The 11698-nt window shown below is 38.4% G+C and overlaps 1 protein-coding gene and 1 pseudogene across 1 annotated transcript; both read right to left on the bottom strand.

Annotated features, from left to right (window-relative positions):
• Positions 1 to 793: 793 nt before the first annotated feature.
• LOC116105316 lies at positions 794 to 9130 on the bottom strand (annotated as a pseudogene).
• Positions 9131 to 9675: 545 nt separating this feature from the next.
• On the bottom strand, positions 9676 to 11444 carry LOC116105332 (UDP-glycosyltransferase 73C6-like). The gene has a single exon (XM_031391769.1). The coding sequence runs from the start codon at positions 11286 to 11288 to the stop codon at positions 9822 to 9824; it is 1467 nt and encodes a 488-aa protein (XP_031247629.1). The 5' UTR covers positions 11289 to 11444; the 3' UTR covers positions 9676 to 9821.
• Positions 11445 to 11698: the final 254 nt, after the last annotated feature.

The following is an 11698-nucleotide window of genomic DNA, read 5'->3' as shown; positions in this document are numbered from 1 at the left end:
ATTTACTATTCTAGTCATGGAATAAATTTATTCCTAACTAGATTAGGGTTTTAATTTTTGTTGCATACAAAAGGCAACTTAAAATTAAAATAAAATGAGAGAACACATTAATTAAATCAAAGTCACTCACCTCACTCTCTCTCACGTTTTTCACTTGGTGGAGAAGAGAATTTTTCTTGAAGAAAAATTTTGCATCCTTTTTGCTAGTGTGTCTTGGTAACACTTGAGACTGCAAGTCGATCGCCATCCTATCTTTGTGTGGATACCGAGAGTTCACTCTTATTTTAGAGTAAGAGCGATTTGTATCGATTGAAGGAGCCTCCAAACACTAGTATGAAATCTGGAAATTTTATATTCAATATCATTTCATATGTAAATAATGTAAATCAGGTATAAGGTTCTAAATCAGGTATAAGGTTCTTCAATTCAATGTTGTTGTTGGGGATTTTTTTTCTGTTTTTCGCTGCGTAAACCCCATTAGCGACTAACAAGATTCACGTTATAGTCAAGCATATGTTGGTAAATGAAGAGAGTTGGATGGCGGGTTGTGTCATGGCAACCAATTAAGTTTACAAGAGTTTTAAAATTACATGGTACTTATGCTTGAATAATTAAATAAATATATATTGTAGACTTGTAAACAAAATTTTTGCTCGTCATTTATAATGATCAAATCTTGTACTTCCCAATGCAGTTCAAATTTCTATAGGTAAAAATGTACGGTAGTATTGTGCAAAATTCTGCACTTCCCAAATTTCTTGAAATAAATTACAAGAAATATACCTTCATCTGATTATGAGGTATTACATTGATTAATAGACCACAATTGTTTCTTCATAATATCTTCAAGAAGAAACCTACTGTTAAGGTGAGATGATCCCCTTCTTCTATTACTGATTTTGCTATCTTTCCAAGCTCTTTTGCTCTTTGTCTTCTCTCTTCTCCTTCTTTTCCTTTATCCATTGTCCTTTCCACATCATTCTTAACATCTTCTCACTTCACCAAAACTCCAATCTCTTTTTTCTCTCCCCACTTCATCGGATATTCTGCCCTAACCCTGACGCCAATTTTTAGTACTAGGATGACAAGTTTCTCATTACAAAATTGGTCCCCGAAAAGCGACCAGGTTACCAATGGCAGGCCAGTGCACACGCCTTCTAACGTTGAGTTCCAACCGCAATATGTTAAGAACCCACCAATTAAAGGGTGTGACAATATTAGAACTTGTGGTGCCCAACCCCTTATCACAAGTCCTGTCCTTTTATCCTCTCCTCAAAACCATCCTCTACCATCCATTTTTCTAACTCTTTGGATATATATCCTCCTCTTATGACCCAAATGAATGGCTTATTTGATGCTTCTAATCCTATCCCAAGTTCTGTCAACTATGCAGGAACTATATTGTAAAGGCTTCCAAGGTAAATGTAAATTACAGAGTTGGTATCTTGTGAATTTAGCCACTTCAGACATTGGGCATCATCAATGTCTGCTTTGTTACCTGGTTGAACCTTATCCAAGTAGTCTTTACTGTATAATGAAACTGGCCCGATGCACCAGACCTTGTTGTCTTTTACCTTACTATATTCTTTAACATAAGCTGACTCTAATTCCTCAAAACTGTTCACAATCACCCCATATGTAGCTCCATTAGCTTCAAGCATCATTTTCTCCACAAATTCTTTTAGATTTGGATCTATAGAATTTATCTACGGTTTAGTAAATTCAACTTTATCAGGCATATCTGACACAACAAAGTACTGTGTCTCTAAGGAGACACTCTCCATAACCTTGGAAACTTTTAACATTGTGGAAGGATAGAAGACGGAAGCAACATACTCCATGGAAACTAATCCTTGGAATATTAAATTTTCTAGCAATATGTGCTGTATACGACAAGCATATATCACAAATTATGCAGCTTGGCTGTGGTTTTAGCTCCACAAACAATGTTTCTATTGGCTCTTTTAGTGTTCAAAGTAGTGATATTTTGCTTGAAACAAATATTTTGATTATGCTGGAGCTGGAAACTGGCAGCAAAATGGCAGAATTTGAAGTTGTGAAACTGGTTTGGAGCAGTTCACCATAGTTGGTCTGTAGGCATGCTGAAGTGATAGTTTTTGGTGAATTCAGCTTGCATTTGGCTACCAACTTTATATCAACTTAATGTGATGTAATTAGAGTTGCTAAGGATGTATGGTTAAGATGTTATTTTGGATTAAAATATGTTTTATGTTAGGTACAACAGTAAGTCTGCATGTATAAAACTCTACTGTATTTTTTGTTGAATATATGAAAAATAAAAGTCCTTCTTCTCTCTTATCTTTTCCTTCCTTTTTCTCTCCCGTGTAACCATCCTTACATGCTCAAATAACCAACAAGTGGTATCAGAGCCTCACTTTGATCTTAAGGGGCCTGCAAAAACCTTCATTTTGGCACTCACTTAGTCAGTCCTCACCACACCAAAAACCAAGCTTCATGGTAGCAAGTTCAGCCTCACTCTTACCTCCAATCTTCAATGGGGAACAGTACCATATGTGGGCTATTAAGATGAAGGCTTACTTGGGAGGTCAGAGTTTATGGCAGTAGATAGAAGAAGAGAAGCAGTCGCCATAGTTGGGGCCAAATCCAACCTTGAATCAAATAAGAATCCATGAAGAGGAGACTGTTAAAGCTCTAAGAGCTCTGTCCCATATACATGCAGTTGTTACGGATCAAGTCTTCACAAGGATAATGGCTTGTGAGACAGCAAAGGAAGCTTGGGACAAACTTAAGGAAGAATTTGGAGGAAGTAGCCAAACCAAAAACATGCAAGTCTTGAACCTAAGGAGAGAGTTTGAGACATTGAAAATGCAAGAGGCTGAAGTGGTTAAGGAGTATGTAGATAGATTAATGAATGTGGTTAACAAGATAAGGTTGCTAGGGGAAGAGATAACTGATAAAAGAATTGTAGAGAAGGTATTGGTAAGCCTACCTAAGAGGTTTGAATAAAAAATCTCCTCTTTGGAGGATTCCAAAGACTTGTCTCAAATTACCTTAACTGAACTTGTTCATGCACTTCAAGCTCAAGAGCAAAGAAGAAAGTTGAGGCAGAAGGACAATGGTGAAGCTGCATTGGTTGTCCAGCAAAAGAGCAAGCCAACTCAGGGAGGAAACAAGAGGTTTATTAGAGATAAAAGGGGAAAGGAAAGAGCAAGCAATCAGTGGAACAAACCAATAGGTTTCAGGATTTTTGTACCATGTTCTCACTACAAAAAGAAGAACCATGCAAAGAGCAAGTGCTAGTTCAGACCAAATGTTCAATGTAGGGCATGTAAACAATTCAGCCACATTGAAAAGGTTTGGAAAACAAACCACACCAGCTAGCACAGCAAACACAGATGGCTGAGGATCTGTAGCAAACTACAGAATCAGAGCAGTTGTTTGTGGCATCCTGCTATGCAGTTCCGTTCAATGCTAGAGCTTGGCTGATTGATTGTGGATGTACAAATCATATGACACCTGATCTGGAGAATTTTGTGAAGTTGGACCAAGCATACCAATCAAGTGTAAAGGTGGGGAATGGTGATTTTGTAAAGGTTAAAGGCAGAGGAGATGTGGCTGTGTAGACCTTGACAGGTACAAAAATCATTTCTGATGTGTTGTTTGTTCTTGAAATCAATAAAAATATGCTTAGTGTAGGCCAAATGCTTGAAAGAAATTACATCATACACTTTAAAAACAAATCCTGCACAATATTAGATAATGAAGGAAATATGATGATGCATGTTAAAATGGTGGGGAAGACCTTCTCAGTTGAACTCAAAAAATCAGAATTTCAAGCTATGACAATGAATTCAAATGACACAGACCTATGGCATAAAAGGTATGGTCATTATCACTATGTTGGCCTTAGGCAAATGAAGCTTAAAAATTTGGTGCATACCTTACCCGAAATGGAAGAGAAATAGAGCTTGTGTAGAGTATGCCAAATAGGGAAGCTTAACAGACATGTCTTTCCAACAAACCAGGCCTGGAGAGCTACTAAAAAGCTCCAATTGGTACACACTGATGTGTGTGGACCAATGCAAACCCCATCCCTAAGTGGATCCAAATACTTTACCTTGTTTATTGATGATTATTCAAGAATGACTTAGGTGTATTTTTTAAAACAAAAGGGAGAAGTTGCTGCTGTATTTAGGAGGTTTAAAGCTCAAGTTGAAAACCAAGCTGGTGTAAGGATAAAGGTTGTGAGAAGTGATAATGGGGGTGAATACACTTCATGGGAATTTGAATCTATATGCAGGGATGCAGGAATATGGCATCAGTATAGTTGTCCTTACACTCCTCAACAAAATGGAGTGAGTGAAAGGAAGAATAGGACAGTAATGGAGATGTCAAGGTGCATGCTAACTGAAAAAATCTGCCAAAGGAGTTATGGGCAGAATCTGTGAACTCTAGTGTGTATTTGTTGAATAGACTTCCAACCAAGGCTTTAAAAGATCAAACTCCATTTGAACATGGTATGGAGTCAAACCTCAAGTGGACCATCTTAGAATCTTTGGGAGTATATGCTATGTCCTCATACCAGCCATCAAAAGATCAAAGCTTGATGACAAAGCAAAGGCTGGAATTCTGGTTGGTTATAGCCTCCAATCCAAGGCCTACAGAGTTTATATTCTAGAGTCTAAGAAGGTTATGGTTTCAAGGGATGTAAAGGTTGATGAGAGGTCAATGTGGAATTAAGAGGAGAATAAAATTCAGGATGATACACGGCCACAAGAAAGAGAGCAAGTTGCTGACCAAGTTGATGGGGCAGATTCTGATACAGAAGAAGAAGAAGTATCAGTAAGAGGAACCAGACCTTTTGTAGAGATTTATGGGAGATGCAATATTGCAATGCTTGAACTAGCATCCTATTGTGAAGCAGCCAAGTTAGAGGAATGGAGGATTGCTATGTAGGAAAAGTTGTCCATGATAGAAAAGAATGGAACATGGCAGCTTGTGGACAGACCTGCTGAGAGAAAGGTGATCCAGGTAAAGTGGATCTTCAAGAAAAAATTGAACCCTGATGGTTCAGTTTTGCAGCACAAAGCTAGGTTAGTTGTGAAAGGCTTTGCAGAACAACATGTTGTAGACTTTCAAGACACATTTGAACATGTTGCTAGGCATGAACAATCAGGTTAGTCCTTACTTTGGCAGCTCAATTCAAGTGGAAAGTTTATCAAATGGATGTCAAGTCAGCCTTCTTGAATGGTTGGCTGGATGAAGAGATCTTTGTTGAACAACCTGAGGGACATGACGTCAAGGGGAAAGAAGACAAGGTCTATTTGTTGAGAAAGGCCTTATATGACCTAAAACAAGCTCCAAAAGCTTAGTACAGCATAATCAATGACTACTTGGTTAGCCTAGGTTATGCAAGGAGTCCAAATGGGCATACTTTGTATGTGAAGAAAGTCAATGAAGATGTGATCATAGTTTCCTTGTATGTAGATGATTTGCTGGTGACAAGAAACAATGTTATTCAAGTTTAAGAGTTTAAGAAGGCAATGCACAAAGAGTTTGAGATGACTGACTTGGGAGAGATGACCTATTTTCTTAGAATGGAAATCTATCAATCTCAAGATGGCATTTTTATATGTCAAAGGAGATATGCTAATGAGATGTTGGAGAAGTTTGGGATGGATGAATGTAAGTCGGTTGGCACACCTTTGGTGCAAAATCAAAGGTTGTGCAAAGAGGATGGAGCAACCCCGATGGATGAAACAAATTATAAAAGGTTGATTGGGAGTTGCTATATTTAACAACAACAAGACTTGATCTAATGTTTGCCACTAGTCTCTTATCAAGATTTATGAGTAAACCAAGTGAGTAGCATCTTAAAGCAGCCAAGAAAGTGCTGAGGTTTATTAGAGGAACTACAAATCATGGAATCTAGTTTAGGAAATCTGAAAGTTTCAAATTGGTAGGCTATGCAGACAGTGATTGGGGAGGCTCTTGTGATGACATGCGAAGCACATCATGCTATGTTTTCCTGCTGAATTATGGAGCTTTTTGTTGGTCTTCGAAGAAGCAAGAAATAGTGGCTCAACCCACTGCAGAGGCTGAATACATATCAGCTGCTGCTATAGTAAATCAAGCCATATGGTTAAGGAATATGCTGAATGATATGGAGGTAAAACAGTGTGAGCCTACCAAATTTTTTTGTGATAATCAATCGGCTGTTGCTATGGCAAAGAATCCAGTCATGCATGGTCGAACTAAGCACATAAAAATCAAGTTTCATGCAGTGAGGGAGGCTGAGCAATGCAGGGAAATCAGATTGACTCACTGTAGGGGAGAAGTTTAATTGGCTGACATCTTTACAAAGTCTTTATGTAAGTCCAAGTTTTAAGATCTTAAACTTAAACTTGGTGTCTCAAGCAAAAATATCAAGGAGGAGTGTTCAAAGTAGTGATATTTTGCTTGAAACAAATATTTTGATTATGCTGGAGCTGGAAACTAGTCTGGAGCAGTTCATCATAGCTGGTCTGTAGGCATGCCGAAGTGATAGTTTTTGGTGAATTCAACTTGCATTTGGCTACCAACTTTATATCAACTTAATGTGATGTAATTAGAGTTGCTAAGGATGCATGGTTAAGATGTTATTTTGGATTAAAATATGTTTTATGTTAGGTACAACAGTAAGTCTGCACGTATAAAACTCTGTTGTATTTTTTGTTGAATATATGAAAAATACAAGTCCTTCTTCTCTCTTATCTTTTCCTTCCTTTTTCTCTCCTGTATAACCATCCCTACATGCTCAAATAACCAACATTTAGCATATCAACTGTAGTGAAGAAATTCAAGGACAAGCCTAATGAATCAATCATGTTGAGATTTTCATACCCTTCTGGTAATCCTGCTTCTACACATGGAAACTGAAGTTCAATTAATCGTATTTGGAGTCCGGATTCTATGGCACGACCAAGGGATGATTCGAATCTATCTGCATTAAGAGGTGTGGTGATTATGGTTATAATAACGCCACGTTAAACTCTCTTGGCATTGTCAAGAAAGCATTAGATCGTTTCACTTTTTGGGCGGGGTTAGAAGCAAACCCCTCAAAAAGCAACATTGTCTTCTCCGGGGTGAGTGAGCAGAGCAAACAAACTCTTTTGTCGATCCTTGGGTATCAAGAAGGAAAGCTACCAATGAAGTATTTAGGTGTCCCTCTCATAACCAAAAAACTTTCCCTTGTTGATTGCAAACCTTTGGTGGACAAAATCTTGGCTCGCATTCAATCTTGGCAGAGCAAATTCCTCTCCTATGTTGGTCGGCTAATTTTCATTAAAGCCATTCTTTTTAGCATTCAAGTTTATTGGTCATCTACTTTCGTGCTCCCTTAAAAGATCCTCAATGAAATTGATGCTAAGTTAAGGGCTTTCCTATGGTCTGGGAGTGACATGAAAACCTCAAAGGCCAAAGTTGGATGGGAAGAGGTCTGTGTCCCTATTGAAGAAGGTGGGTTGGGGATTGTGAGAGCTAAAGATTGGAATAAGGCAGCCATGATAAGACACGTTTGGAATCTTAATCAATTACGTAGTGGCTTCAGATGGGTTGAGTGGATCAAAGCAACCTACTTGGCAAGGAAGAGCTTTTGGGAGATTCCTATACCTTCGGACGCTTCTTGGGCTTGGAGGAGCATTTTGTAGCTTAGAAGGGAAGTTAGAGAGCACATCAAAGCCATCATCGAAAACGGTCAAGCAACTTATGTTTGGCATGATAATTGGCACCCAAGAGGCCCTCTCAAGGATAGTTATGGTAGCCACATTGTGTATGATTCAAGGCTACATCATCTTGCTAAGGTGTGTGAGATTTAGGATTGGACAAGGTGGAGATGGCCAACGGCTAATTCTTGGGCTTTGATGGACATGAAGGATTCTATCAACTTTGATCCAAATGAGGGTGAGGACATGGTTGTTTGGAAGCCTAATACATCTGGTAAGTTCTCTATAAAATCAGCTTGGGAGGTTACTCGTGTGCACCAACACCGAGTGGAGTGGCATCACCTTGTATGGTTCCCAAAAGCTATTCCACGACACTCCATGATCATGTGGATGGCATGTAAGGATCGACTTCAGACCAGGGACAAACTGATAAGGTATGGAATAGCTTCTAGCAATGCGTGTTGTTTTTGTAATCATGGGCAACAAACGATCGATCATCTCTTTTTTGCTTCCCCTTTCACCCAAAGGATTTGGAACCGAATCCTTGAGCTCTCTTCTCTTGGGTATGTCACCCGCCCTTAGAACGATTATGTTAAGCACATAGCTAGTAGGTGGAGAAAGAATAAGCTAAAGTTCTCTATAGGGAAGCTAAGTTTGGGAGCCACCGTTTACTCTATTGGGAGAGAGAGGAATAGTCAGATTTTTGGTGGGGAATGCAAGGATGCACATACTCTCTACAACTCCATAAAGAATGTGGTGAGGGAGAGAGCTATGGACCTTAGCAAGATCATAAAGAATACCTACAATAAAAGACTTGTCGAGAAATGGGGTCTCCCCATTTCTATTTTTAAAACATCCCATAGGAGCTAATTATATGGTTAGTTGTTATGTGATGGGTTTTTTGTCGTGTAAAAGGATTTGGTTATATGACATCTTGGCGGGTGGTTGTGCTAGAAGAGGCTACTTTGACAATTGGAAGACTTGGGGTGTTGATCTAGTGCTTTGTCTTTGTGTCATTAATGGGCCCTACTTGTTAATGTCCATGTTTATGGAATTCTTCTTGTTAATGCTTATGCATATGGGTTTTGTATTCTGATACTTTTGAACCTAACCCAGGGTATGTCCTGTGGTAGGTGGGATTCATTGTATTCTTTAATTTCCGCTTGGTTCCATTCCTTTGACAAGAGGAATGGGAAAAATAGAAGATTAGGGGTAGACTTAGATAGTATCATTCCTTTGCTTCTAACCTAGGCTTTTCTTGAGGTAGGTTGGCCGACTTTTAGGCTTTTTGTACATTCTTTCCCCTTTCTATAAAAGCTTACTTACCCAAAAAAAAATAACGCCACGCTGCGCCAGCAGCTGGCGATGTCTATCATTGGGATCATATGTCCTTGTGCCATGAAAGGAAACAAAACAAAGTGAAGCTGGTTTTCTTGTAATGCCATGGCAACTGAAGATGCATCGAGATTTGAGAGTTCAGTTTTGTAATATAAAATGTTGCAACTTATTATAAATTGGCTCTTTGTGGCGCTTGTGATGCAAGTGCATACATATGAATTTATGTTGGTGTATGCATCATGAATATGTGGTTCATATACAGTAAGAAACTAGTTGGAATATTGAAGATAATTAATATTGTACTTTCTTTAAGAGATTTAAATATGGAATTTTGTCTGTCTATTCACATATCTCTTTCTCAATGAGTTGTACTTGCATATCAAGTGTGCATACCTACAAACCATAGAAGGAAAGAAAGTAATCTGAGGTGAAGAATTAATGGACCACAATAGATGAGGATTTGAATATTGTTGAAAATGATGATCTTTTCAATAATCAGAAAACTCCAATAGAGATATTAAAAAATAATTATAACTAAAATAAATAAAGAATCAGTTTCTTCTACTTCACACTAATATATAATCAATCAGATATATATATATATATATATAGCTAGTAAAGTTTACACTCATAGTATCAAAGATGAGCTGTTTTCATTGATAGAATGGAATCATGACAATCTGTACTCATGCTCAAGGAAGATTTCACAAATAATTTATATGGGTAACTGAAAAGTAAGCTGTAATATAAGAGCAAAAAGTATCCGTATAAAATAGAGAGAACGTTATCTCAAACATTTTAGTCATTGTTACAACAATATGCTTGTTGCATTATATCTTGGATAAAGAGTTTCATGTTGATGTAAGAAGATCCCCCTTCTTCTATTGCTCTCTTTGCCATCTCTCCGAATTCCTTGGCTCTTCTTCTTCTATCATTTCTTTCCTCCCCTTCATCCATGAGTATATTTACAGCTTTTTCAATATCTTCTTTCTTTACCAGCACCCCAATCTCCTCTTCCTTCCCCAAGGTTAGTGGAACTTCAACCCCAATCCTCACACCAATCTTTAGAACCTGCACAATTAACTTCTCATTGCAAAACTGGTCTGCAAAAAGTGGCCATGTAACCATTGGCACCCCGGCAGATATCCCTTCTGTTAAAGAATTCCAGCCGCAATGTGTTAAGAACCCTCCAATGGCAGGATGTGTTAATATCAGTATCTGCGGAGCCCAACCCTTTATCAGAAGGCCTTTCCCTTTTATTCTTTCCTCAAACTTCTCTTCTAAAAGCCACTTCTCTAACCCTCTTGATTTGATTCCTTCCCTTATAACCCAAATGAAAGGTTTTTTCGATGCTTCTAAGCCCAAGCCAAGATCTATCAGTTGTGCAGTTGTTAAATTACAAAGACTTCCTAGACAAACATAGATGACAGAGCTTGGTTGCCAAGAATCAAGCCACTTTAAACACTCAGATTCATCAACTGACGCCTTGTTGCCTCTCTCAACCTTGTCGATGTTGTCTTTATTGCATACTGAAACAGGGCCAATACACCAGACTTTTCCATTTTTTGCTTTCTTGTATTCTTTAACATACGCTGACTCTAATTCCTCAAACGTATTAAGAACAACCCCGTACGACGCCATTTCAGCTGCTGAAACTTTTTCACTGAAATCTTTCACTCGTAAAGCTTCTGGTAGTTGAACTTTAGTTATTTCAATCTTATCAGGCAAGCCAGGCACCACAAAGAATTCATTGTCAGAGGTAATATTCTCTTGAACCTTGGATATGCGCAAGTTGTAAATGCACAAGAGGCAGAAGCAAGAAAATCCATGGAAAGTAATCCTTGGAACATTGAACCTGCTGGCGATGTTTGTTGTCCATGGGTAGCACATGTCGGAAATTATGCAGCTTGGCCGAGGTGTTAGCTCTTTGAACAAATTTTCAAACGGCCGTTCAAGCATGCCAGTTGCATTGAAGAAGTTGATGGCCAAGTCAATTGTCGGAATCAGGTCAAAATTTTCACAACCTTCCGGTAATCCAGCTTCTTGACATGGAAACGGGAGCTCAATTAAATGTATTTGTAGCCCGGATTGTATGGCACGAGCAAGAAATGTTTTGAATCGAGCAGCATTAATTGGGGTGGTGACAATGGTAATAGATGCACCTTGCCGTGCCAACAATTTAGCAATGTCTACCATGGGAATTATATGGCCTTGAGCCAGAAAAGGCAACAAGATAAAGTGAAGCCTAGTGGCTTGGGAACCCATGTTTCTATTCAGTAGAGATGAGAGGATTATGGCCTAGGTTGGGTTCTCTCCTCTTGTTAATATAAAAAGTTTCAGAGGTATATTCCTGGTGCTATAACGTGGCTCTACATAAGCATGGTTGGTTTATCCAGCTATAACGTGGCTCAGAGAAGAGGCAGAACAGCAAACTTGTGTGGATAACGTTCTTCCACTTGTGGTGCAGATTATAACTTATTTGTCTATTGCTTCCCATTTGTCTTCCTCATCTTAGTTTTATATTCAAATTAACTGTCGCAATAACAATTATTGAAGATGTAATGTGATACCCAATTTGGATTGTCTGTAAAACTGGAAAATAAAAGAACATTCCAGGGATAAGAATTTCTTTTTAAAGAGAAGACTACAATAAATTGGATTGTATGTAAAACTGG

Source organism: Pistacia vera, unplaced genomic scaffold (genome assembly GCF_008641045.1).
Source record: "Pistacia vera cultivar Batoury unplaced genomic scaffold, PisVer_v2 Contig1160, whole genome shotgun sequence".
NCBI lineage: Eukaryota > Viridiplantae > Streptophyta > Magnoliopsida > Sapindales > Anacardiaceae > Pistacia > Pistacia vera.
The sequence above is the reverse complement of the archived record's forward strand: the minus strand, read 5'-3'. Positions and strand labels throughout refer to the sequence as shown.